Here is a 27,961-nt window from a genome sequence, read left to right on the forward strand (position 1 = left end):
GAGGTTGGACAGGGGAAGCTACTCCTTGTCACGTACATCCGGGGAATCGAAACCACGCCAGTTGACTCAATGACAGACCTTATAATACAGCGCGCACCCTGTCATAGAGACTGTCATAGTGTTATTGTGTGGCTACCATAGTTATAATTATTGTGCAACAACCAGTCTTTTTCAGAGGGGATTACGAAAGTCTTCTAATGTAGCGGCCTAGCGAAAATTCACTGCTGATCAGTTTGTGTAACAACGTGTCGGAGATTATAATCAACGGTTAAGAAAATAGAACAACCATTGACGTTCACACGAGAACATGTTTGCAGGAAGATGTTGACTCTAATACTCTTATGTTTATATCTGTGATTGGTCGATCCCAGACTTACAGACAAATTAAAATACGTGATACAGAACATTCAACCACTGTTTACCATAACTTTATGAAACTGGACAGATTGGTCTTACAGTTAGTTCCACCATCACAGTCCACAATACCACAACTAATAACTGAAATAGAGATTGCCTTACAGTTAGTTCTACCATCACAGTCCACAATACCACAACTAATACCTGAAATATTATTAAACATGGCTTCAATACAAGCTAAGGGTATCTCCTGGGTTATACATATTTTTTTAGGGTATCTCCTGGGTTATACATATTTTCTGGGGGAAGGAAAAGTAGGATGTCAGTCTGTTAAAGATATAATACAGTGAAACATTGTTTCGATTTGTCCGCGGTGGTCGATAATTCTTGAGTATGACGTCTTGTCCATGTATTTGTTTCTGTGTAAATTATGTGTGGTGCAGTCAGTCCCCCTGCGCATGATATTAAAAACTAGGGATGGAAATCATTTATTATTAGTTTCCGGTTTCAGTAAAACTCTGACTTATGTACTGTATGTCATAGATACCTATATCGTGTTTCTGCTAAACGCACAACTGTAAAGTATGCCTGCAGAATGGTTATCTTGAAATTTCCAAAAACCTCGTGGGTTTACTCCGTGTTCTCCTGTCTCCTCCCACTGCTAAAGACCCCTACGCGCAAGCGAATTATTGAAATAAAATTAAACCATATGTTAGTCCCGAAATGACCTGGTTTGTGTCGAGGGGACGTTAAACCCAATTCTCTCTCTGTCTAGGTAAGGCGCTGGCTGGGTGGCCTGGAGGCCTTGGGTTTGCCCTCAGTGTTGTTCGGTAATTTCCGGAATTGTTTCCCATTGTTAGTGGTGCAGGACGGGGGGTCTGGCGATGAGATGCGTGTAGTCGTTCTGATGGGACAAAAAAAAAGTTCCGTCTTTACGTTGGCATGTGCGTGAAAGAATCCCTGACAGTTGAAATTTTATATAAGAGTAGACCGTAGCGCCATTGTCCGGGCAAAATGTCCCTTATATCGCACGCTGTATGGCCCATTAGCCCATTCGGTACAGGAAAATAGGACGTTAAACCCCATTTCATTTCATTTTATCTGTAGGAATTCCCAGTTTTGTACTGATATAATAGACAGTAGGTTGTATTATCATATCTTTTGTTGGCCTCAGTAACTGAGTCAGTTACTATAAATAGGTTAGATTTTCCAAATTGGTGTTCTAAAAAACAATATTTCCCTGTAGCCTCGCCCCTTTTCTTAGAATCACAAGCGGCATAACATCGGTGGAAGACGGTTGTGTATTTGGGTTAAAAGGTGATCTACCACGCTCATTATAATTATCAATATGTCTTTTCAGGTAAGTAGAGATATCATATCAAACTAACTGTATGAATGTTTGTATTACTTACTTGTGTTACCTGTGTTCGTGTATGTGTTGTCTATATAATATGTATTATTAAATGTATATGACTGTATGCTTTATGTATGCTGTCCTTAATGGACGTTTTGATGCAATATCCCTAAATATTATTTCATAATGAATTCTGATTCGTAGCCTAAACACATTTTAATAATGAATTCTGATTCATAGCCTAAACATTATTTCATAATAAATTCTGGTTCATAGCCTAAACACTGGGGAGTAAACGAGGTTTGGTGGGGAGCTTTAATAATTGGCAAATACTTGATGCTTAATTTAAAAACCTTTCACGGGAAAGAACACACAAAACTCCATCTTAACTGGACCTGTTTGCAACCCACGAACACCCTCATACACCTGGTGACAGCAATCTGGCTAAGAAAATTTTATTGCACCAAAATCCACGCTACAATCTTCCTAAAAAAGCGCGGGGGAATCCCGCTTTAATATAGTACCATAATATGACCATGAAACATATATCACATGATCGTGTGACGGGGGATAACCTGCCTGTGAGGCACCATAAGGGGGGTTCAAATAAGGAGATATTCTCCACAACATCCCACGCGTTACCTCATCTCCAATAGTAGAATTGATCTTGCTTTAACTCCGTACATCTTATCAGGCGCTTCACGTAATACCCTGCATAATTTCGATTGGTTACTGATCCAGTTTGGGGGTCTATCAGATTCCGCGATCATCGCGAATACCCATTCTCGCACTTTCTAGCTAAAATGTCTACCTATGATAATCGAGTTTCAAAGTTCAAGGTTTCCGTGGAGGTCGCCATGTTTAATTTGAGTGTGTTTGTGTCACAAACTCTGATTGGACGCTACTGTTCATGAGTCTACGGTAAAGGGAGATAACGTAGCTATAAGTTCGGTAATTGCAAAATAGTCTAGCAACGTCAAGATGTTGTAAATCTCGCGGTCGTTGCCTCAGGAACATGACGTTAACTATGTGTCGGTACTAAATGGCGTATGATTATTCAACATGGACATTTCTGATCACATAAAGATACCTCCTAGCGTACAAACTGTGTGATTTGGTGATATATTTGGACTAAAGACATATTCAAACTACCCAAAATTTGTTTCAAATCCCTCTCAAAACTTTGTATTCGCAGGGAGAAACCGCAAACTATAAAAACCCATTTTAGAAGCTATATTAGTCACCTAACTTGATTGAGGGAGGGTCCATTTTTTTAGAATGTATGTCATTGCTTACTGTCCATTTACCATACATATTGATGAGGCCTAAGTAATTTCTTGGATTATTTTCTGCCAATTTCTTTTTCTGCCGTTTAATTACAGAGTCTGTTATACGTTTACACTCCTCGGTGTTCCCAAGACCGCCTAACCATTCCATCAAGAAATAACAACCGATCCCTAAGTCAAGCTAGCAGGCAATAAGCTGGCAGACAACAGTCAGGTTGCTAGTTAGTGATGCCCTGACATTTTTTTTCGGGTAATCCAGTATTTTTCTAGTAAGATTATGCGTTTATACGTTCCATATAATGTTCCAAATTTGCCATACTTTTATTAGAAATAACCATCCGATACATTTCGTGAGAATGTATCTCTAAACATTAAAGTTACAATTTCATATTTTCTAAGAAAGTCAAAACATAATTATTTCTATGTCTTTTGCTCAATAGGTTATCAACTCACTTTTATACGATCATAGGTGTCGTTCTCACACTTAAAGCTCATTTACACCGGAAATAATAACACAATTACCTCCCAATTATCTCCCTTGTTTTCTATTCTCCACCATGGAGTAGCTATCCTCAAACGTTTGAATTTGAAGAGGAAAATGTTATTTTTGCCAATTTCTCAACTGGCAATAGTGAATTATAGGATTAATAGGATTATTCTTTAACAAGGTAGGACTGTTTATAGATACCATCTATTTTAAGGCTTTATTTTAATAAATTTTAAAAATATTACGTAAATGATATTGATAAAATACAAATGTACACAGAGTATAGACCAACCTTGACATTCAACAAGCTCATGCTTAGTCAGTTACCATAATTAGACCTATATAGGTTGATTTTTCCATAGTGGGGTTCTCTGAAAAAATATTTGTGTTTACCCTGTTGTTTATCACAGTCTCGCCCCTTTACTTAGTATCAATGTCAGATCACGTGAGTAAAAATATTAACGCACCTGTTAGAGAGAGAGATACCATGACACTTGACTCAATCACAGGTATTATGATCTAAAGCGCACCGTTAGGGCACGCGGTCAATGAAATGTCGTATTTTCTCAAATTATTGAAAGTTTTGTATTTTGTAATCTTATATTATAAAATATTTTTCTGTAATCTAATTTTAAAATCATTAGCTATAACACAAACATTATCGCCGCTGACGGACTGAATTTATAATATGACGTAATCAGTATTGAACAAGGACGTAAACAGTTACTGGTTAAAACCAGGGTCAAGTTGGGGGAATTCCCGTTATTTATAATGAATGTGTTTTCTCAATATCTGTTATCAGATATTAGAATAAACTATTATAAATTATAATAAAACCAGTCTGACGAATATATTGCGTTATTATTTCAGACACCTGTAAGCGTAATAATAAATACGTTGATTTAAGAAAATTCTAAATAAAAATATATGTTCGTCCTGTTTAATTACTACAATGTATTATATATACTATGTTTTATGTATTTATAATATATTATTCAGAGCGTAACCATCAACAATACATACCATGTAAGAAGTGATGCGGTGCAGATTGGAAATGCAATATACAATGTTTTATGTATATATTATATTATTCAGATAGTAAACATCAATGTTAGAAGTGATGCGGTACAAATTGGGAATGGTCAAAATGCCCTACACATCAACAATCAGCTACGGGAGGAGGTGGGTGAACTGAGAGAAGAGGTGAATGAGTTAAAAGTAAGGGTAAGGCAACTGGAGGCTAAAGTACAGACTAATGCTGACAGAGACACTGAGGAACCAGAATATCAGATGGATGACGAGGAGGAGGCTATGATTACTCTTGACATCGTTAGTATGTAAGTATAAACTACATGTTTTATAATATATATTTACCTGTATTTACAGTAGTATGTATAATATAGTATATATTTACCTGTATTTACAGTAGTATGTATAATATAGTATATATTTACCTGTATTTATAGTGATGGGAATTTTGAAATAATGATAAGTGTTAGCCGAGATAAAACTGTCAGTGATCTAGAAAAGATCATACAGGAGGAGTGTAGAAGGAAGTATGATGGAATTGTAACAGCTTCTAGTATTCTGTGTATCGGCAGTAGAAACAGACATGATGATATCGACAACACTCTAACATTAGCAGATTATGGTTTAGAGGATGGTGATACAGTCTACACTTTGATGTATATGTGATTGTAAAACAGGAAGAGCTCATCTAGATATAGTCTTGTTCAGTGAACTGATATTTATACTTTTGTCATTTGATTACTTTTATTGGGAACCCTAGCCTTATGTCAATTGGATTTTATATTATGCTGTAGAACTGCACAATAAAATACAGACATAACAATAAGAACAACCTTTATTCAACGATATTTAATTTATAACACTACAAAAAAGACTCGGGCGACAAACTGACAGTGACAAAACGAAACTTGGTTTATAACACTACAAGAAAGACTCAGACGACAAACTGACACTTATTATAAAATTATTATAGATCAAAACACCTGCATACTTAAAAGGCTTAATTCTATACTGACTAAATACTTTTTTAATCTTACAAACAATGGAAATAATTACAAAGGTTTATTTAGTCTTTGTGTGTATGACAGATGGGAAACGTAGTAGAGCCACATTGTAAAATAGTTTACTGCCAGAGATCTATTCTCGAGGGCAGAGATCTATTCTCGAGGTAGTTAGTTCTCTGTGTGCAAAATGATCATCTATGGCTTTCTTATAGTGAAATGAAATGAAATGGGGTTTAACGTCCTACTGTTCTGCTCCGAACTGGGCTAATGAAGACGGGGATACGCCAAACAGTATGCTATGGGGGAAATTTTGCCCGGACAGCGGCACTACGGCCTACTCTTATATCGAATTTCAACTGTCAAGGGGTCTTTTACGTGCATGCAAATGTGTACACGGGGCCTCGGTTTTTCGTCCCATCCGAACGACTAGACAGTTGTCCTGCATCACTGTCAAGGGGGGACCACGCAGGAAAATCTGGGTGTTAACTTTCTCGGCCAATGCAGGGATCGAACACCCTACCTCCAAGCTAGCGAGCCAGCGTCTTACCCACTTAGCCACCGTGACCCCCTTTCTTATAGTGACTTAAACAGCCATACCTCCAAAGATCAATCTTGTAACACTATCTTAGTGATAACAGCGATCAGTTTAGTAAATATATCATTGATTTACAGCAGGTATATAAAACAGCTGCATACATACGACAACAATACAGGTACTTAAACTAATATACAGGAACTAGACTATATGTATATGTAGTTTGTAAATGACATATGGGATTAATTACATGTTTAATTAGATCATCGCCAGTCCGTATCTTAACCGAAGTTTATACAGAGTTGAAAAGTCAGTATCATATGTTATCAAAACAAAAATCAGCTGAGATCATACAGTTCTAAGCATTTAAATGGCCGTTCAATTTGATGAAAGTTATAGAGTACTTTGTTACAATCTTGCATCTGAATACGTCGATTTGAAGATCAGGAACAATTTCTCCGTTCGTGCCCTTTACAAGTTACGACTGCGGCATCAATCAATACAAACGTTTCTATTGATAAACAGGCTTCAACCATTCAGATCTTTAAAATAGTATATGAATACTTTGAGGTCAAGAATCGATTCAATATTTAAGTCATACTTTTTTCTGATCAATTGTTAATTAATTTCTTTTCTCTTTTGTATATAAAGTTTGTACAACAATTTATGTGATTTGAGTTGTTTCCCATTATTTCATAATATGTACATAGCAAATTTGTTTATTAATATCTCTATATTCCTTGTATAAGAGAGGGAGGGGGGCAGGCTCGTCCAGGAGGGGTGGTGGGTCACGTACCTACACTGCTCGCGCAGAGCATAACATATTCTTATTAACGTCGACAAATCGTGTGAAGAATTGCCGCGGTTTTGGTCTCACCCCACTCTAATACTATACGTGCTAAATGAACAGAAATATTGTCTCAGACCTTCTGATTTATAATATTCTCGGGTAATTCCCCAGAACTAACCACAAACTTAACACTACATTCACGTTGGACCCCAATGCTTAAATTCCTGAACACGCTCAGTAGCGGATAAAAGCTGTGAATGGAGGGGGCGGCTCCAGATCTGGCGCGCCATCCACAATCCCACCATACAATGGATGACAACAAAATATACTGGGTGCTCCTATAGAATGAATATTAATCGTGTTGCATATAGTATACATGTAGTTGTTTGCCGATCGTTATTTCGCTCCCATTATCATTATGATTGGGGTAGCAAGGATGTTAGGGTGGGGGGGGGGGAAATACAATGTGCTCTGAGGGAAATTTTGCCGAGTAACGGCACTATGGCCTGCTCGTACATGTATGTATCGAATTCCAACAATCAATGGATCTTTTACGTGCACGCCAGTGTATACACGGGACTTCGGTTTATCGTCCCATCCGAACGGCCCTCTGTCCTGCACCACTGACAAGGAAAACCACGTCGGAAAATCCCGATGAAATTTCTCGGCCAATGCAGCGATCGAACACGCTACCCCCAGGCTAGCGATTCTGAGTCTTACTCACTAAGTCACCATGGCTCCGTATCGTATTTGAAAGAAAATTACAGAATGTTCATCGGGATTTTCCAAAGCAGTTATCCCATGTCAGTGTTGCAGGAGAAAAGGCCTGGCAAGTGACAACTTGCATTGTGGACGTTACCCCCCCCCCCCTCTCTCTCTCTCTCTCTCTCTCTCTCTCTCTCTCAATCACTCTGCATGTATTATAGGCCTATAAACGTCACACGCATATTCAAACATTAGGAGTTTTCGCTTGCGCCACTGTCACCAACCCGACAACATTGCTTGAATATATGAAAAGACTATAAGTAGGTCCAAAACTATTTTAAATGTAATAGGCCTATGTATAACATGTACCAAAATGCACTTCTTGGAAAAATCACTACAAAAGGAAAGGTTCAATTTTATTTAGGTTGGTTCTACACGACTTTTGTTTGTTCCCCCCTCCTCCTCCTACCCCCACCGCCACCATAACACTCCTGGTTTTAAAAATCTTGTATCTACTCCTAATTTAACGTGTAAAAATCCGTCTTTCGCCCCTTTTGCATAGCATTTTTTTGGTTGAACTTTTGGTCTAGAATTGAAGAAGAGTGTTGGAACTTTCAAAGTTTTTGTTCGTATGTCATTGATCCATTTAGTGCGAGAAAGACAAGTAAACAACCAATTCTCGTGAAGTCTACTGAACAACAATTTGATATTTAATTGACATACTAACCTTGATGGGCATTCCGTTCTTTTCGACTTTTTCTATTAAATCAACAATTTGTATTCAAATCAATAAATAATTCAATAATATTTTTTTTATATAAATCAATTTCTATATATACCTAACCTATGTGTGTGTGTATGTGTGTGTGTGGGGGGGGGGGCTCATTTCTATGGGTGAGCCAGGGCCCCCATGCGTCTTAATCCTGCACTGGTTATTGTCATGTTATGGAATTAACACAGATTAGTTGTCCGAGACCTGATTTACATCTAGAGTTATCAGCCCTTGAATTATGCCACCTGTGTAAAATCAATGGCAGTGGAAAACGTCTGGAATCGGAACAACCTGCCAGATTATGTGTGAATTATATGTTTTTACAAGGACACAAGACATATAATCTACGGTTAAATGTACTTAATATCGGAAAGATGTCGGTGTATGACTTGAATGATCTGCAAGCCAAGTATGATGTTTTGGCGAACGAGGTGGGTTGTACTGTAGTAAATGAAACGAAATAAATGATTTTTAAAATGTGATTTAACGTCCTACTGTTCTTCTCCGTCGGGCATACGCCATACAGTGTGCTATGAGGGAAATATTGACCGGACAGCTGCGCTACGTCCTACTCTTTTATGGAATTCCAACTGCTAAGGGATCTTTAGCGTGCACGCCAATGTGTATACAGGAACTCGGTTTTTCGTCCTATCCGGACTACTAGTACTACTAGTACTAGACAGATCCTCTACTAGTCCTGCACCATGTAAACATTCCCGTGCACGTAAAAGAACCCTCCAAGTGACAGTTGGAATTTTTATAAGAGTAGTCCGTAGCGCCACCAGTTTGGGTAAAATGCCTCTAAGTTATAGAGACTAACACATCATGTTGTACGCTCGTCTGGGTCAGAACAGTAGGATATTAAGTTAACATAAATCATTCATACAAAAAAATGCATCTCAACCTGTACATGTAGCTTTCAGGTATAGGTCTACTATGTTACATGTACCACCGGTATGCATATAGAACATTACAAACTGTACAAATAATAAAACGAGTACGAAAGTGTAAGTCCCATTTCTGTACTGTAGACGCTTTCGTCGCAAATGCAAATGTAATGGGACTGTTGAGAGTTGAATATCTCTGTACAGAAGAAAAAAAAACTTTTGATGGCCCTTTTCGTCATTTTATCTATATACATGTATTTGAATGCATTTTACATGTACATATAAATGTAGGCCTTAAAAAAAGTTAAATACATATCCTGAAAGATGCATGATCTTGACTGGCGAATTTATTAAAGGACTCTTGTTTTTTTTTTAGTATCAGATATGTCGATGTAAATTGGACAGTAAATGTGAAGCATTGCTTATATTGAGTAAAGAATTGGACCAATGTCGGAGTGAAAGAGATCAATTTAAGTTAATGGCTGAACAACTGAGAGAAAGATATCAGGCTTTAAAAAGACAAATATCAGGAAGGGTAAATATTACTGTCAAATTTAGACTCTAGACCATCACCCACACATTGCACGTGCATGTAGGAGCCACAGTGGGTAAGACGCTGGCTCGCTAATCTGGAGGTTGTGTGTTCGATCCTTGCATTGGCCGAGAAAGTTCGTTGGTGTTCCCTTTTCAGTGGTGCTGGGCGGAGGGCCGGACAAGGACAGCTGTCTAGTAATTCGGATGGGACAAACAAACAAGGCCCTGTGTATACATTGGCGTGCTCGTAAAAGATCCCTTAGCAGTTGGAATTACATATAAGAGTAGGCCATAGTGCCGCTGCCGGGGCAAAATTTCCCTCATAGCACACTGTATGGCATATGCCCGTCTTTACAAGTAAAATAGCAAAAGTCATTTGTTCAGAAAAGAATGATACTATTAATTCATCATTAACATTGATAAGGAAACAATCTTGTGTTCATTTTTTCTGTAAACTGTACTTTTCAAAACTTGAGTTCGGGAAGTTGGGGTTGGGGGGCTGAATGGTTTAACATGTGCACTTTACATGTGATCACAAGGTCTGTCATTGAGTCAAGTAGAATGGTTTTCAATTCCCAGCTTGTACGTGACAAGGCATAGGTTCACCTGTCCATTCTTGAGGATTTTCTCCCGGTCCTTCGGTTTCTGCCCATTTCTAAAGGCCCCAACACACAAGCAAATCATTGAAATAAAATTGAACAATATGTTAGTCTTGAAATGACCTAACTTGTTTGTGTTGTGCTTACATGTATCAGTTAAAAGCCCTTAGCTGCAATGATCACTTACTAGTATTAAATTTGTGCAATTTGGGGACTTAATTGTTTGGTTAACCCTGTGGAAAAAACCTAACGGTTGTATATCTTTGAAAAGGTACAAAAGTCAGCTTCATATAGTTTGCAATGGGCTAGAATACAGGGCCCTGTTTCTCGAAATCTTAACTAAAGTTAAAATCCAAATTTTAGTAGATACATATACTTCAATTTTGATTGGCTAAAGCACTAAAATCAATCTAATATTATCCAATCAAATTACTAAAATTTGGATTTTATCTTAGTTAGAATTTCGTGAAACAGGCCCCTGATTTATAAGTTTCTTTCATGATGATATGAACCGATGATTGTTATTCATTCTGTTTTATTTTTTTGTGGTATTATTGAATTATTTTTAGTCACCACAAGGTTCATCAAATGATCTGTTAGATGTTCATATGTATAAAGACATGGAAACAGAGGTAATTAATATTATCATTTCCTTTCTTATAGTAAAAGTAGCGATATTGTTATTTATAAAAAAACAACCACATCCAGTCTTTGGTAAAAACCAACGACATCTAGACAGAAGCACCACAATCCCGACAAAATGTTCGACCTCTTCATAGCACACTGCGTGGCATTTTATTTAACCTGGTTAATTTATTTCATTTTTTTACGCCCACATTAAAGTTAATATCCGATTGACTTTAAATTTATACACAGTGTTTAAGGTCATGAGACGAAGAATCCTATTGATTTCCGATAACATTCTATTCAACAATTAACACAGTTATTTTTATATTCAATTTACTTAAGGACATTCTTTGCTTACAGAGGTATCGTTAATATCTAGAATGTCCCACATGCTTTGGGGAGCCTCAGAGGGTGAGATGCTGGCTCGTTAGCCTGGAGGTTGCGTGTTCATTGTTCAATCCCTGCATTGGCTGAGAAGGTTAATCAGGATTTTCCGACGTGGTTTCCCTTGTCAGTGGTGCAGGACGAAGGGCCTGACAAGGCCAGCTGTCTGGCCGTTTGAATGGGTCGGAAAACAAAAGGTCCCATGTATACATTGGCGTGCACATAAAAGATCCCATGGCAGTGTGAAATCGATATAAGAGTGAGCCATAGCGCCCAGCCCAGGCAAAATTTCCTTCGTAGCACACAGTATGTTGTAAGCCCGTCTTCATTAGCACAGTATAAGAGCAAAAGAGTAGGACGTTAAACCCCAATTCATTTCATTTCTCACATGCTTCTGACAGGTAGACTAAACCAGATTACAGTCATAATCCAAACGATTATAGGGATTACCGAAATGACAATCTCGGTCGTGCTTCATTTTACGGTACTATGAATATTTGCATTGCCGACATCCGGTGACTAGAAGTTGATTTTCATGCGATGAATACATATTTTGGGGTGAATTAGTTACAAATTTTGCTGATGGTAGTGCACGCTTATACAATGTACTTATTGAAACAAGGGGCGCAATTAATTGAATCCCTAGAAATGATGATCCTAATTTGTTTCAGAGCTTGGTTCAGCTTCTGTGTGATACAAAAGAAATAAAGAAATCTCTACAGTTTGAAACGGATGATTTGAAACAGAAATTAACTGATGCTCAGGGTGACATCAAGGTATGTAGCCATTTGTTATGGCACTCACATCATGTTGGTTGGTCCCACATGTTCACTTCGGATTATAACTGATTGAGATCTTGGTATATCTCATCTTCGGGTTACTTCCAAATAATGGATATACATGTAAGGCACCTGACACAGACTTTGTCAGGTACAAATTATCACCCAACATATACATGTATATACAACCCTAGTCATAACACACCTGTAATAAACTTTGTAAGGTAAAAATTGTCAGATATCCTCTCGCAGTCTCACACAACAACTTTTGGTCTTCGAAGAAATTATTAGTGAGCAGAAATTCGGCTGTGTATATGTTATCACTCGTCGCTTCAGTCAGTTATATAGAGCAGCGACTCGTGTTTTCCTTTGGCGTTCGTTACTTCCGATATCGGAAACCTGTATTACTCAGCTATCGTAGCAATGATCTCTGTGTTAAAAGTATATTTGGAATGTGTTTAACCAGCTCTAACACATATGTGATAATGACTGGCACCAATATTGTCCTTTAAAGAAACATTATGGCAGATTAGATAAAGAGCTGGCAGTTCTCACTATAAAAGTTAAAAACTAGGTAATGTAAAGGCAATTTGCTGAAAATTTCAGTCAAATTGATCCACTGTGAATCGAGATTTTAGCGATTGAATTTTCAGCCTAGCCTCGATCATCATTACTAAAATCGGTAAACATATTCTTGATTATTCATTTCATGATTTAATTATGAATGGACGTTGAACAGCAAATCGGAACCTAATCCAATAAACATCGCAGACTAGCGATGGCATCGAGAATTGATTATGGTCTGGATAAGTTAATTAATGTCTAATTAATAATTTAGATAACATTTCAGACCTAAAGAAAGATCTGCAATAGGCAGATTTGACTTTTGCATAATGTATGTTTAATAATCAGTCTCATCATTAAATACATAACCAAATTCTGGTTATTATGAATTTGATTTAGAATTAATAACCTTTTTGGTTTACATGTACAGTAATATAGCAGACAAACAAACACATTGTTCCTTTTATGCATAATATGTATGGATACATGTATATATAATTAGAAAATTATACAAATTTACAAGTCTATGCACCTGCTGGTTATGTATGTATTGTTTAGAGGAGTTAGTTTTAGTTATTGATTTATTTGAACAGATGATAGACAGATAATTACCATCTGTATATCAGACAGTGTGATAAATACTGTCATTGTTATTATCTACCTTAATGAAAAACATGTATTTGACCAGACAGCAGATGATAGGCAAACAACAATCTTTAATTGTACCCATAATTTCCAGATCCCAGCTTAGGCTGCCACAAAGAGAAAAAATTCAAATATTTATTTGATAAATTTCAAGGCACAAAAATCGAAGAAAAAGATAGAAAAACAAACCATAGAAAGTGATATTAATGTGTGTATCAACAAGTAACAGCTGTTGTAACCTACATACTAGCTATACATGCAGCGTTGTGTTATAATTAATTCATTATCAAATTATTCAATCAATAATAGAAACAGGTCGCTTTATCTGTATACATATCTTTATGTATATTTTAAAGGATAAGTATTATTAAAAAATGGTGGATTTAAATATGTAAACCAAATAATGAAATGAAATAAAATGGGGTTTAGCATCCTACTGTTTTGCTCCTTCTTGGCTAATGAAGACTGGAACTAAAAACATACCAATATTTTAAAAGATAGGTATCATTAAAAAGATTTTTAAAAATAAGTTGGTTGAAATACGTAAACCAAATACCCATATTTAAAGTATAAGTGTTATTTAAGTCCCAGCTCAAAAGAAATGAACATTAGAGCAGGAAAACTGGGCAACAAAAAACAATAAACTTGACAAACAATGCATAAGTACATCACTTACATGTAAAGTTATTTTTATGACAACTCATTAAACTCATAATTCAGTAGATCAATATAAAGTCATGGTTGGGTCTGTGGAATAGGGGCCAGGTGCCTGCCAGTTCTCTGCCCCACCTTGAAAAAATTCAAATGACCCTTTTTAACTGCACTGGTTAGAAATAAAACTACTCGACAAAACAATAGTTACTGATGATCTTGTGTAAAATAACTTTATTTAACGTCTGTATCATCAAAGTGATATCACCAACAACTAATCACCTATTGGGGGGATCACGGTGGCTAAGTGGGTAAGGCGCTGGCTCGCTAGCCTGGAGGTCGGGTGTTCGATCCCTGCATTGGCCGAGAAAGTTCATCCAGATTTTCCGGCGGGGTTCCCCCTTGTCAGTGATGCAGGACGGAGGTCCTGACAAGGACAGCTGTCTATTCATTCGGATGATATGAAAAACCGAGGTCCCGTGTACACATTGGCGTGCACGTAAAAGATCCCTTGACAGTTGGAATTCGATATAAGAGTAGGCCGTTGTGCCGCTGTCCGGGCAAAATTTCCCTTATAGCACACTGTATGGCGTATGCCCGTCTTCATTAGCCCATTTCTGAGCAAAACAGTAGGACGTTAAACCCCATTTCATTTCATTTCCTATTTCTATGAGTGTTTTATATAGGTGGGTTATATTAAAGTTTCCTCTCCCCACCAGATCAATACTTGTAGAACTGACAACTGTGTGGTATGATTTTTAAAAATTAGTCTCGATTTTCATTACATGCTTCAATCCAGTTGGTAAAACACTTTTCAATGGTGTCCACATTCGAGATTGTTCAGTATACCATAATGTATATGATTGTGTCAAATTTGATGCATTTACCACAAAATGCACAATTATTTTACAATTCTCTCAAACTCATTTGGCTCGTTTCGATCGAGTTTTTGATGGTCTATGTACCTATTTGAGTTGGTTCCCTTCTCCCCTCCTTGGCTGGATTTACGTTTGTAGAATTGACAATCATGTAATATATTTAAATGACATGTTTTACAGTTGCTACGGGAACAGATCGCTAGACAGAGAGTTGGAACAAGTGATGAAGGCATGACAACTAGACATTTTCCAGCCTATGAAAGAGAAGATTTAGTGAAACAATTAGAAGCTTCCAGAGAACAGGTAGTAAACAAATTTCAACAGAAAAGATCATTTTTACCCTATTGATATTTCTCAGGCTCTGCAGACTCCCACTACTATTAAAGACCACTATACAAATTATTTTTTAAAAAGGGCCCAGTGGAAGGACAATTTTAGTCAATTTTTCCATAAACTCCAGTTAATAGTGCCATCTGGTGGCAAATTAACCAAAGCATTCTGTGGAGCAATTGTTTGCAGGTAAAAACGATCAAAGTCACATCCAACCAGGCCCTTCTGAAATGGTATAAGTCCATCGTAAGCTCTATTTTAGCTTAGTTTGACTGGAAAGTTGAAGTCAGAGCTACTGGTAATTATGATTCGTATTAAACATCATTTTGAAGTTGTAATTAAACACACTCGTTAGGGTCAAGCATTCTCGTCCAAAAGTTTGTTTTGCATTTTATCGAAGACAAAAATATGACTTAGATCGTTCTTCCCCTGGGCTCTTTAAATGTGACTTAGATTGTTCTTACACTGGGCTCTGCAAATGTGACTTAGATCGTTCTCCCATTGGGCTCTTCCAATGTGAAAAACAAAAATATTACTTGGATTGTTCTTCCCCTGGGCTCTTCAAATGCAACTTAGATCTTCTCTCACTTGGCTATTCAAATGCCATATGTTGGTCCTTAAAGACCTTTTTTATGTTGTGTGGACTTAAACCCCATTTCTATCTCTGTCTCATGTTTTAGTATTTACAACTGGAACACGATCTACAACAATTACTGGATGAAAAAGAAGACCAAGAGACAGAATTGGATGCCTACAAAAGAAAATATGAAAATTTAAATCGTGAATTAAACTATATTTTAAAAGGAGATGAAAAGAGGATTGTGGACATTGATGCTTTAGTTATGGAGAATAAGTTAGTATACCTTTCTACTAGACAATGTATAGTCGTTATTGGTCATGATTTAACTGTCAACACAACTTAATCGGTCATGATTTAACTGTCAACACAACTTAATCGGTCATGATTTAACTGTCAAAGCCACTTTATCGGCCATGATTTAACCATCAAAGCAACTTTATCGGTCATGATTTAACTGTCAAAGCAACTTAATCGGTCATGATTTAACCATTAAAGCCACTTAATTGGCCATGAATTAACTGTCAAAGCCACTTAATCGGTCATGATTTAACTGTCAAAGGCACTTTATTGGTCATGATTTAACTGTCAAAGCCACTTAATTGGTCATGATTAATGTAACAAAATCATATGAAGAGATGTGATTACTATAGAAAAATATATATTGGTTGTAATAACTGCGAAATCCGCATTGTTGAATTCTCAAATAACATGTACCGAGTACACTAACCACAAATACCCCATGCTAAGGGAATACATATGTTGAAAAGTAAAATCAAAACTACCGAAGTGAAATTCATAACTCTCTCATGCAAGTCAAACAATAGTCTTTCAACCTTATACTTATATGACAGTTTAGAAAGAAAACATTTCTAAATTATATATTTTTACCAGGTGGTAGGTACAGGATGTGAATCAGTAACTGATTCTTGATCTGAGTTATTTCCCTTTGACAATATTCATGCACTTTATTAGACTTCAGTAAATTTGTATTAATAAAATGTAAATTCACTGCAGAACTTCAAATGATACTTATCAGTATCTCTAAACTAAATGCAGTCTTTTTGTGATCAGATATTAATTTTGTCAGTACCCCCTAAATCTAGTTGTTTTTTGTATCAGATATCGAATTTAGCAGTATCCAATCTGATTAAAATACAGATCTATATTTTGTTTCGTTTTTTTATACTTTCGACGGCATACACTACATGAAGATTGGACCGGTTGGTGCGATAGGTCACGTCAGAGGTCATACGCGCGGCTTTTGTCCCTATGACGTCAGACATTTGATTAACCAATCAGCGTTGTTGTTACTAGTGGATTACCCACAGTACCATGTAAAACATGCCTAAAGTTTGTCATTCAGAACATGTCAATGATAACAACTCTTCCAGATACTAGTGTTGTGAAGACAAGTTAGACGAAATTTTGAACTATAAAAAACATGTTTCTAGTTTGTTACTCATAGCTCTGTGCACCACAGCCAAAAACTCGCCATAACTGACCTTCCATTGGCTAATCCCTCACAGCATCCAGAATGTGGGTTATATTACAACTTTTTCAGTGTAGTAAAGACGAGTAAAACGAAATTTTGAACTATAAAAAACATGTTTCTAGTTGGTTACTCATAGCTCTGTGCACCACAGCCAAAAACTCGCCATAACTGACCTTCCATTGGCTAATCCCTCACAGCATCCAGAATGTGGGTTATATTACAACTTTTTCAGTGTAGTAAAGACGAGTAAAACGAAATTTTGAACTATAAAAAACGAAACGAAATAGGATCTGTGTTTTAATCAGATTGAGCAGTATTTGTAAATGCAGTCTATTATTTTATTTGTATCAGATATTTAATGGAGAGACTAAAACAAATGGAAGAAGAAAAGACAATGGCCATGGCAACAGCCTCCAAATATAAGGTAATATTTACAGTATAACTGATCTTTCTTTCCTACACCTTTCTACGGACAATGTATAGTAGTTTGGATAGGACAAAAAAAACCAGAGGTCCTGTGTACACATCAGTGTGCACATAGAAGTCCTCCTGGCAGTTGGAATTTTATAAACGCGTAGGCTGTAGCGAGTGACGCTGTCAGGGCAAAATTTAGCCTCATAGCACACTGGTGGGGTTGGGAGTGGTCGGGGGATGGCCGAATAGTTAGCATGTGCGCTCTGTATCATAAGGTCTGTCATTGAGTCAATTGGCGTGGTTTCGATTCCCCGGTTGTACGTGACAAGGAGTAGGGTCGCCTGTCCAACCTCGTGGGTTTTCTTCAGGTCCTCCGGTTTCCTCCCACTGATGAAGACCCCTATGCGCAAGCGAATTATTGAAATAAAATTGAACCACATGTTAGTCCCGTAATGACTGTTGAGTGGACGTGAAACCCTCTCTCTCTCTCTCTCTCTCTCATAAATCACATCCCATTATTTACAATTCTTCGACATTTTGGGTGTATATTGTATATTGTTTGTATTTCGTCAGGGGGTCGGAGGGTGGGTCATCGACTGGTTTAACACATGTTCTTTAGATCACATTGTCTGTCATTGAATCAAGTGGCATGGGTTTGATTCCCTGATTGTACATGTAGGTGACAAGGAGTAGGGTCGCCTGTCCAACGTAGTGGGTTTTGTCCACTGCTAAAGACAACTATGCGCTTGAATTATTGAAATAAGATTGAACCATATGTTTGTGCTGAAATGACTAGTTTGTGTTGAGTGGATGTTAAACCCTGTTTCTCTCTGTATTTCAATAGAGTATCTTGGAAAGAAAGAAGAATAAAGGGATATTAAAGTTTGGTCAGAGTCGAAGTGGTGGTTTGGTTATAACACAAAAACAAGGTTTGTTGTATTTCCAATCAATCCCATTAAAACATAGATCCTATTCCGTTTCGTGTTTTATAATACAAGGATCTGGCAAAGTTGTTATACTACCAGCGTTTTGGTTGAAGCGAGGGATTAGCCAATGAAACGGTCTGTTACGGCGAGCTTTAGGCATGTGGTGTACGTAACTGTGTGTAATCCACTAGAAACATCAATACTGATCGGTTAATCAAATGTCTGATGTCATAGGGTCAAAAGCCGCTCATGTGACCTCTGACGCGACCTATCACTACAACCGGTCAGATCTTCATGTAGTGTAGGCCATTGAAAGTATAAAAAAAGGAAACGAAATATAGATCTGTATTATAATCAGATTGATTACCAATATGTTCTAATGAAATAGGGGATCATGTGGCTGAGTGGGTAAGACGCCGGCTCGCTAGCCTGGAGGTCCGGTGTTCGATCCCTGCATTGGCCGAGAAAGTTCATCCAGATTTTCCGGCGTGGTTTCCCCTTGTCAGTGGTGCAGGACGGAGGGCCTGACAAGGACAGCTGTCTAGTTGTTCGGATGGTATGAAAAACCGAGGTCCCATGTACAAATTGGCGTGCACGTAAAAGATCACTTGGCTAGGCAAAATTTCCCTCATAGCACACTGTATGGCGTATGCCTGTCTTCACTAGCCCAGTTTAGGAGTAGGACGTTAAACCCCATTTCATTTCATTTCTAATATAATATTTAAAAGAAGCAATTAAATTGTCTATTAAAACTAATCTTATTACTATACAATGAAGAGATTTACTACAGGTTACGAAAATGTGAATGGTCTGATTAGAAAAAGATCTCAATTTCATCAATGCCATCATTCGTTGGAAAATCTGGCGCAGACCAATGCACCCAGAAAACGTCATATAAGTACGGTACATCATAATCGAGTACCGATTTGTGGGTCTGAAATGGCGAATCACACAAGATAAGAAATAGATGTGATGAAAATGAAATGAAATGGGGTTTAATGTCCTACTGTTCGGCTCTGACTCGGCTAATGAAGACTAGCATACGCTATACAGTGTGCAATGAGCGTAAATTTGCCCAGAAAAATTCCAACTGCCAATGTATGCAGGGGACCTTGGTTTTCATCCCATCCGGATGACTATACATTGTCCCTTACAAGGCCATTGGCCATACTGTCAAGGGGGAACCTTGCCAGAAAATCCTGATGAACTGTCTCAGCTAATGCAGGGATCGAACAGGCGAGCTCCATGTTATTGAGCCAATGTCCTACTCACTGAGCCACCATGGCTGCATATGTGATGGAGTATGCAGATACCACTACTTACCTGTAACACATGAATTACTTTGATAATACGTACAGGAAATAACTATATATTTTCCTTTTTACCCTGTAAACACACCTACTAATCCTATTGTAAGCTTTAATCCCTTATTTCTTATTTTCGCAAGAATTACACCTATTAATCCTTTTATTAGCTTTAATCCTTTAACTCGCATTTTCGCAAGAAGAAGTTATGACTTTATGGTTTTAGACTGTTTAGGTCACTAAAAATGATTTCATGAGGATTAACCAAAATCTGGGTGTATCTTGTTATGGTTATCTCCCCTGATTGAATATTTAGCTAGGAAACTTAGCAGTCAATGTGATCACTATATACTTCAAACGAACTGTATCAAAATTTATAAGCATGCAACAGTTTTGTGTTGGGTCAATGTCCGATGACATGTAAATTTTGAATACGACCACTGCTACTTCAGATCTGTTTTATTTCTAGGCCCTTATCTCGAAAAACTTGAAAGCCACCGATAAGAGTGATCTTGCTGGACATACATTCGTTGACTGGCAACTCTGTTATTTTAGCTTTAATAAAATGCATGCAATATAAAGTTGATTTACATATTTCAGTTTTTTTTAAATTCTAACCTCTCTCTTCTTTGACTTCGATTTCAGTTGGTCAAATGTTACACAATCCAAATGCCATGCCGTCAACGCCGCAAGCAATGGCTGATTTACAGGGCCTGTGTGGAGCATTGTTAGATACGATAAACGATAAAAACCTTGCTCTGTCTCACCAACGTAAAACTAACAAGTAAGTCAAATATTTAGAATCCTTATAAGACATATAGAAATAGATTTCACTAAAATTAACACATGGATGTACTACTTCTGAATTTTATTAAAGGGACTAACAGAGTCTCAAAAATAACAGTCTGAGTACGTATGAAACTTAAGTGCCAAAATATAGAGGAATGGTGTATTTACCTTGTCTCAAAATTTCAGCTCAAAATATTGAGTCGTTTGGACGCGAACGTCAAAAATGCTTATCCGGACACGAAACCCTTTTATGATTTCAGGTTAATTAATTCATTGGGTGATCTGATAATCGATTCCTGTTCCTTTAGAGGTCTATACAGTAAATGACCCATGTGCTGTACTTGATAATGAAATTTCACCTACACATTATTTTTATAAAATAAAAGTCTAGTTTTATCCAGACACCGCATAATACAGCTTGGGACACCGGTCTTCATTTCCAGATGAAGACTGACAGGTTTAAGTTGTTTGAAAACGTATCACAAATATTGAGTTAGTTACTTGGCCCTTAGGTAGAGGAGTTTAAGGGCTTTTAACACAAAATTCAGCATTCTATTCTCAAAAATATTATCTGGATTTGCCCTTTAACATGCATTTGCTTGATAACGATACCTCTAGGTGTATTGAAATGTAGCATGTTAATAAAATTCAGAAGTAGTATATCCATATAAGTGTGTTAATTTAAGTCAATATTTAGTTGTACTAAAAAACCAGGGAAGATCTTGCTATTCCATCCATCTTTCCATCCTGATAATGTTTCTGGAGCATATCGTGTACACCGTTCACGATATCTTTATGGAACTTTGTACCCATATCAACCCAAACTGATCAGCAGTGAATATTCGCTAGGCCACTAATATCACTGAGAGGGATGACATTGGGGCGAGTTAATTAGCTAGCAATATTAACTTTTTTCTTTTTACAAATTAAATTCTAAAACATATTTTTTTGAGGTATTATTAAAAAAAATAAAGGTGTTTGAAGCATATCTGGATGAAAAATAATTCCTATTTTACAAATTAAATCCTAAAACATATTTTTTTGAGGTGTTGTAAACAAAAAATAAAGGTGTTTGAAGCATATCTGGATAAAAAAAAATTCCTATTTAGTGTAACTGAGTACATATAATAGTATGTTAGTATCTTTCGAAAAAGCCTAAGACTCCAACCAATTACCGTACGAGAGACCATGAAACTTGACATGCTTGGACAATTTCTAATCGATAAGATGCTTTCTATTTTCCATGTCACAATTTAAAAATGGCTGCAATGATGTTGTACTAGTTTCCTGGTCTGTAGTCAGATAACACTTGTTTTGTCTGGTAATTAGGTGAGCCACTCTCAGTGAGTAAGACATTGCTATCCCTGCAACGGCCGAGAAAGTTCATAGAGTTTTTCTGGTGTGGTTCGGATAGGATGAAAAACCAAGGTCCTGTGTACACATTGGAATTTGATATAAGAGTAGGCTGCAGTGCTGCTGTCCCAAAAAAATTTCAATCATAGCATGCTGTATGTCCGTCTTCATTAGCCCAGTTAGAGTAGAACAGTAGGACGTTAAACCCAATTTCGTTTGACTTTTGTATAGTAATGGAAATGTTTTTTCTTTTGTTATATTTATAGAATTTTAGGTAGTCGTATTTCTGAACTAGAGAAGAAATTAAAAACGTTGGAAGTTTCTGGATTGTGGAATGTACCAGGTGAGACAATTGATTGTTTTTAAAGTAATGATGTTTGATTTGCATTTTGACGGAAAATATCAAATATATCAAATTTCTCCGGGTCCTCCAGTTTCCTCCCACTGCTAAAGACCCCTACACTCATGTGAAATATTGAAATAAAACTGAAGCATGTGTTAGTCCTGAAGTGACCTAGTTTGTGTCGATTGGATATTAAACCCTATTTCTCTCTCTGTCATAAATCACTTCCGATTATTTACAATTCTTCGACATTTTGGGTGTATATTGTATATTATTATTCGATTTGTGAAGAGTATATTGTTTGTACATGTATTTCGTCCGGGGGGGGGGGGGGGGGTTGGATGGCCGAATGGTTAGCACGTGCGTGCTATATCATAAAACCTGTCATTGAGTCAACTGCCGTGGTTTCGAATCCCCGGTTGTACGTGACAAGGAGTGGGGTCACTGTCCAATCTCGTGGGTTTTCTCCGGGTCCTCTGGTTTCCTCCCACTGCTAAAGACCCCTATGCACAAGCGAATCATACAAATAAAATTGAACCATGTGTTAGTCCCGAAATGACCTAGTTTGTGTCGACTGGATGTTAAACCCCATTTCTCTCTCCCTCTGGGAGTGGAATGGCATGAGACCACTGGGAATACTGAGGATGACAGTCTATATTGCAACTGAAAAACTAATATCTGGTTTTATTCCTGCATCTGAGTTAGGGGGGTTGGATGGCTGAATGGTTAGCGTGCGCGCGCTGTATCATAAAGTCTGTCATTGAGTCAACTGGCGCGGTTTCGAATCCCCGGTTGTACGTGACAAGGAGTAGGGTCGCCTGTCCAACCTCGTGGGTTTTCTCCGGGTCCTCCGGTTTCCTCCCACTGCTAAAGACCCCTATGCGCAAGCGAATTATTGAAATAGAATTAAACCATATGTTTGTCCCGAAATGACCTAGTTTGTGTCGAGTGGACGTTAAACCCCATCTCTCTCTCTCTCTCGCATCTGAATTATCTATCCCTTAATAAAAATTGAGCATTACCAGGGTTCCCGCGGTCCTTGAAAATCCTTGAATATCCTTAAATTTAAAATTTCATTTTCAAGGTCTTGAATATCCTTGAATTTCGCACAAATAGAAAAATATCCTTAAATTTCAGTTGAGATCCTTAATTTTGTTTCAAATGTCTTCAATTCCTTTTAAATATGAGATTATAACGATAGTTGGTAATGTTTTGGTTATTTTTAAGATGAAAAATTGTAACTTTAGGCTAAAAAATGTCCTTGAAAATCCTTGAATTTGACGTATATTTATCATTGAATATCCTTGAAAAAACGTTTGACGAAGCCGCAGGAACCCTGATTACGCACTTGCTTTGAATTTTGATTTTCTTATATTGCAGATATGACAAGCCTGGAGAAATTGAGACATGAATGTGATGAAGTTAAAACACTTATACCTCGCCTTTTCTCGGAATCCAGTGACAATTCTGTTCCAAACACAGAGAAACTGGACGATCTGAATGACTTTGAATCAGAATTATCTTCCAGTACTCCCAGTTCTGTTACAAGTCCTGTGCATGTTACCCAGTCTGTGCGTTTTTCTGCGAATACAGTTCACATGGATGACTTGGATCTACTTCCTACTAAAGAAACCACGCAGGAAGTCAAAACTACAGGTTAGTACTATTTTATTTTTATACACATGTATCAACACATATTGCCTTCACCCCTGTCCGCCCACCCTTCTTTCGGAAGGAGGGAGAGAGAGAAATGGGGTTTTATGTTCACTCAACACAAACAAGGTCATTTCTTGACCAACATACGGTTTAATTTTATTTCAATAATTCGCTTGCACGTAGGGGTCTTTTAGCAGTGGGTGGAAATCAGTTCATTTGGAGGAGGTAGGATGGCTGAATTGTTAACACGTGCTCGTTGGATCATATGGTCTGTCGTTGAGTCAAGTAGCGTGGTTTCGATTCCCTGCTTGTAATAAATAATGATAATAATAATGAAGTTTTATATAGCGTCTTCTCCATGTTGACACATGCTCAAAACACTTTTTGTAATGGCTCTACTGGTAAAACTGTTGAAACAGGAAAGTCTTTAGTGTGGATTTAAATTGATTAAAAGTTTGTTGATTCTTGATCTGTTGTGGAAGTTCGTTCCATAATCTAGGACCAGCTGAACTGAAAGACCTATACCCGTATGACTTTAAACTATATCTTGGAACAACTAGTGACTGTTTATTTTGAGAGCGAAGTGATCTAATATGGTTGTAGTCATATAAGAGTTCAGATAAGTATTGAGGAGCTGCATTATTGTGACATACTAATGTTAGTATTTTGTATTTGACTCGCGCCTCAGCGGGTAACCAATGTAAAGAAGCTAGCACATTCTGGATGTGATCAAACTTATGTGTCCTTGTTACTATTCGGGCTGCAGTATTAAGAACTTTTTGGATCTTGGCTAGAAATACTGACAATGAGTAAGGTTGCCCGTTTGTGGGTTTCCTCCAGGGCTGCTAAAGACCCCTACGCGCAACCAAATTACTGAAACAAAATTGAACTATATGTTAGACCCGAAATGACCTGGTTTGTGTCGAGTGGGCGCTAAACCCCATTTCTTTCTTTCTCTCATTTGAAATTTTCAAATTTTGGCCTCAGATTAAATTTTTTCTCACTCTCTTTCTGACACACATATCGTAGATAAAACCCTAAAATACAGAACCCGAGTTCACAAAGCATTCTCAGGCTTAAGTCAAGAATTTACTCAACTTTCAATCACTGTTTATGAGAAATACCTTTGATCCAGAAACAAAAAAACGTGCACATAGTTTCGTTTTGATGTATTTGATACATTAAAACAACAACAGTTTTATAAAGGGCTATATTTTAGTTAAAACAAGGCGAACAAATTTGAGTAAATTCTTAACTTAAGTCTGAGAATGTTTTGTGAACTTCAGGCCAGAAGTGTCTATTATTTCTGTTAAAAGTAAATAATATCTTTCAATATGTTTAATAGTATTTTTAATACTTATATTTCAGAATTATCTCTGTCAGCCAATCAAAAATGTCTTCCAGCTAAATCGGAATCTGAGGATGATGAGTCAGAATCAGATCAACTTTTAGCCGGATTTATCATCGGAAAAACTGGTAGGAAACATACAACTCGGAAAGATTCTGGAAGAGGCAAATATTCTAAATTAGATTCTAGATCATTACTGGATAACTATAGTCAAAGTGAAAGCGAAAGTAGTCCAGAGAAACAGAAATACAATACAGAAGGTGTCGATTACGATTCCGAAATGACAGATAAAATATCATTATTATTAGGCGATGCAACGGCTAAACTACAAAATAAAAATAAGTTGGTTGAAGACAAGTCTTTGAGACCAGCAAAGAACACACAAAAATCACAAGTCAGTCGGAAATCGCTGCCAAAATCGTCTTTGGTTATTAATGTTGATTGTGATTTCGATTCAAGAACAGATAACTCTGTGAAACCTAGCAAAGTTACCGGAAGTGATCTACAAGACATAAATAGAGCAAAAAATGTGAAAAATGCCTCGATTGATAAAAATTTAATAGATATGGATTCACCAGTTCACGAATTGAGAACATTGGTGGAAGCCCCAAACATAACTGAACAGATTGACAATGATTTAATAAAATCAGAAGAGACAGGTCACAACCCGAGCTCAGAATCATCTGCCGTAGTCCCTGCAAGAATGGCAGCTACTGCTTTGGAATCTCGAGAGTCAATTGAATCCAGTGTGGAAATTTGTGAATCCAATTCAAAATCATCAGGGCACAGTGATCAAACTGAATCTCACTTGGATATTTCAGAATCCAAGCCTAAACTCTTGCATCATGACTCTTCTTCAGAATCTCATGTCTCGAGTCATGACCCAATCCCTGCCTCGGTTATTGAAACCATTGCTGATTACAAAAGTTGTGATATGCCTCAAGTTTCAAATCAAGAGCCCACTTATGTCTCCGTGAATGAGAACAATGCAGAATCTACAGAACATTGTGATAACTCTGAATCTTCCACATTCAACCACAGCAGCACCTCAACAGTTTCTGTATCTTTGGAAGACACTATTTGTCAATCAGTGGAGGTTGACAACATTGTTTTAAACTCTTTGAATTGTGATAAAAATACAGACTTTAAAGCTGAGTTTGAGTCGGCAAACAATGGCAGCAGTCCTATACAAGATGAAGATCTCGAACCTAGCCCCGACGAGAATACAGATTGCATACCAACAAACTGCAACATTGTTCATACTTCTTCTATTCCTGCTATTCATATAGAGAAAGATGTTGATTCATTACTTCCATCCCATAATATTAACACATCACATGATTCAATAAAAGAAGCTGATTGGGTTAGAGAGACCGATGACGATGAGGTGGAATTGGCTGATGAGTCAACACAGCTTGTTACCAATATCCATGAGGATGATTATTCGGTTGAAGTCGTTACCATGACAACTAGTGATCAGGAACCAGACAGCGAGGATGGGGACGAATTTGAAAGTGAAAATTCAGATTGTATTGAAGGGAACGCTGCTGAAGTCGAGATGACGGAGGGCGAGTTTACTAGTGAATTGCTATGCGTGGAAGTTGATAATGATGTTGATGATGCAAGTAAAGACTTCTCGGTGTTGACTGATGTATCAGTGTCTGAAACCTCAGCAACTGAGGCGGAAGATTGTGATTCTCCTCTGGTTTCTGGGTCTTCTCAAAATCATCCACTTCTATTTGATGATAAAAACAATCCATCAGAGAAATCTCAACATTCGTCGTCAAATTCGACAAATTCTCATATGTGTTAAATGATTTGTCTATTTCTCATACCTGTTAAATGATTGGTCTATTGCTCATACCTGCTAAATGATTGGTCTAATTCCTGTATGTGTTAAAGGGGCATTATGGGAGATTAAAAATTCTTGATTATCCATTTTGACGTCAAATCATCCATCACAAAATGTATTCAAAGTCAATAAATATTGCAGGAGGCTAGTGATGGCATTTAGCGTTGATTATGGTCTGGATAAGTTAATAAATGTCAAGTTAATAATTTAGATAACATTTCAGGCCTAAAGAAAGACCTACAATTGGCAGATTTAGCTCTTGCATAATGTATGTTTAAGAAAGACCTGCAATAGGCAGATTTAGCTCTTGCATAATGTATGTTTAAATGATACATATATTTTAATGTTGAATGATGGGTTTAATTCTGAGACATGTTGAATAATAGGTTTAATTCTGAGACATCTTGAAGGATAGAATTAATTCTGAGACATGTTGAATGATAGAATTAATTCTGAGATATGTTGAATGATAGAATTAATTCTGAGATATGTTGAATGATAGAATTAATTCTGAGATATGTTGAATGATAGAATTAATTCTAAGATACATGTATGTTGAATGATAGATTTAATTCTGAGATATGTTGAATGATAGATTTAATTCTGACACATGTTGAATGATTTTGTTTATTGATTGATGGAGAATGCGTTTATGTATTCTGTTGTTAAATTAGTTCATTTTGTAGTTGATATTCCTAAAAGTAAAA

At 37.1% G+C, this 27,961-nt stretch overlaps 1 protein-coding gene and 1 long non-coding RNA gene across 2 annotated transcripts; both read left to right on the plus strand.

The window, feature by feature from the left end:
* The first annotated feature begins 1,571 nt into the window (after positions 1–1,571).
* LOC126816981 (uncharacterized) lies at positions 1,572–6,717 on the plus strand. Its single transcript, XR_007678698.2, has 3 exons — positions 1,572–1,717; positions 4,580–4,821; positions 4,951–6,717. It is a non-coding gene; the product is annotated as an uncharacterized LOC126816981 (long non-coding RNA).
* A 1,854-nt stretch (positions 6,718–8,571) lies between these two features.
* On the plus strand, positions 8,572–27,793 carry LOC126816949 (rho-associated protein kinase 1). The gene is made up of 12 exons (XM_050543750.2): positions 8,572–8,750; positions 9,583–9,741; positions 10,909–10,971; positions 12,022–12,126; positions 15,048–15,170; positions 15,878–16,050; positions 17,621–17,693; positions 18,528–18,612; positions 20,559–20,697; positions 22,322–22,398; positions 23,779–24,054; positions 25,423–27,793. Exons 1-12 carry the CDS (start codon positions 8,634–8,636, stop codon positions 27,213–27,215), a joined length of 3,183 nt encoding a protein of 1,060 aa, XP_050399707.1. The 5' UTR covers positions 8,572–8,633; the 3' UTR covers positions 27,216–27,793.
* Positions 27,794–27,961: the final 168 nt, after the last annotated feature.

The sequence above is a fragment of the Patella vulgata genome, chromosome 3, assembly GCF_932274485.2.
Source record: "Patella vulgata chromosome 3, xgPatVulg1.2, whole genome shotgun sequence".
In the NCBI taxonomy this organism is placed as follows: domain Eukaryota; kingdom Metazoa; phylum Mollusca; class Gastropoda; family Patellidae; genus Patella; species Patella vulgata.

Bases quoted from the DNA above. Each gene is read 5' to 3' on its own strand.
- LOC126816949 (XM_050543750.2), top strand. From the start codon at position 8,634: ATGTTTTTACAAGGACACAAGACATATAATCTACGGTTAAATGTACTT. The intron at 8,751-9,582 runs GTGGGTTGTACT...TTTTTTTTTTAG, and splicing joins ATGATGTTTTGGCGAACGAG to TATCAGATATGTCGATGTAA. The intron at 24,055-25,422 runs GTTAGTACTATT...CTTATATTTCAG, and splicing joins GCAGGAAGTCAAAACTACAG to AATTATCTCTGTCAGCCAAT.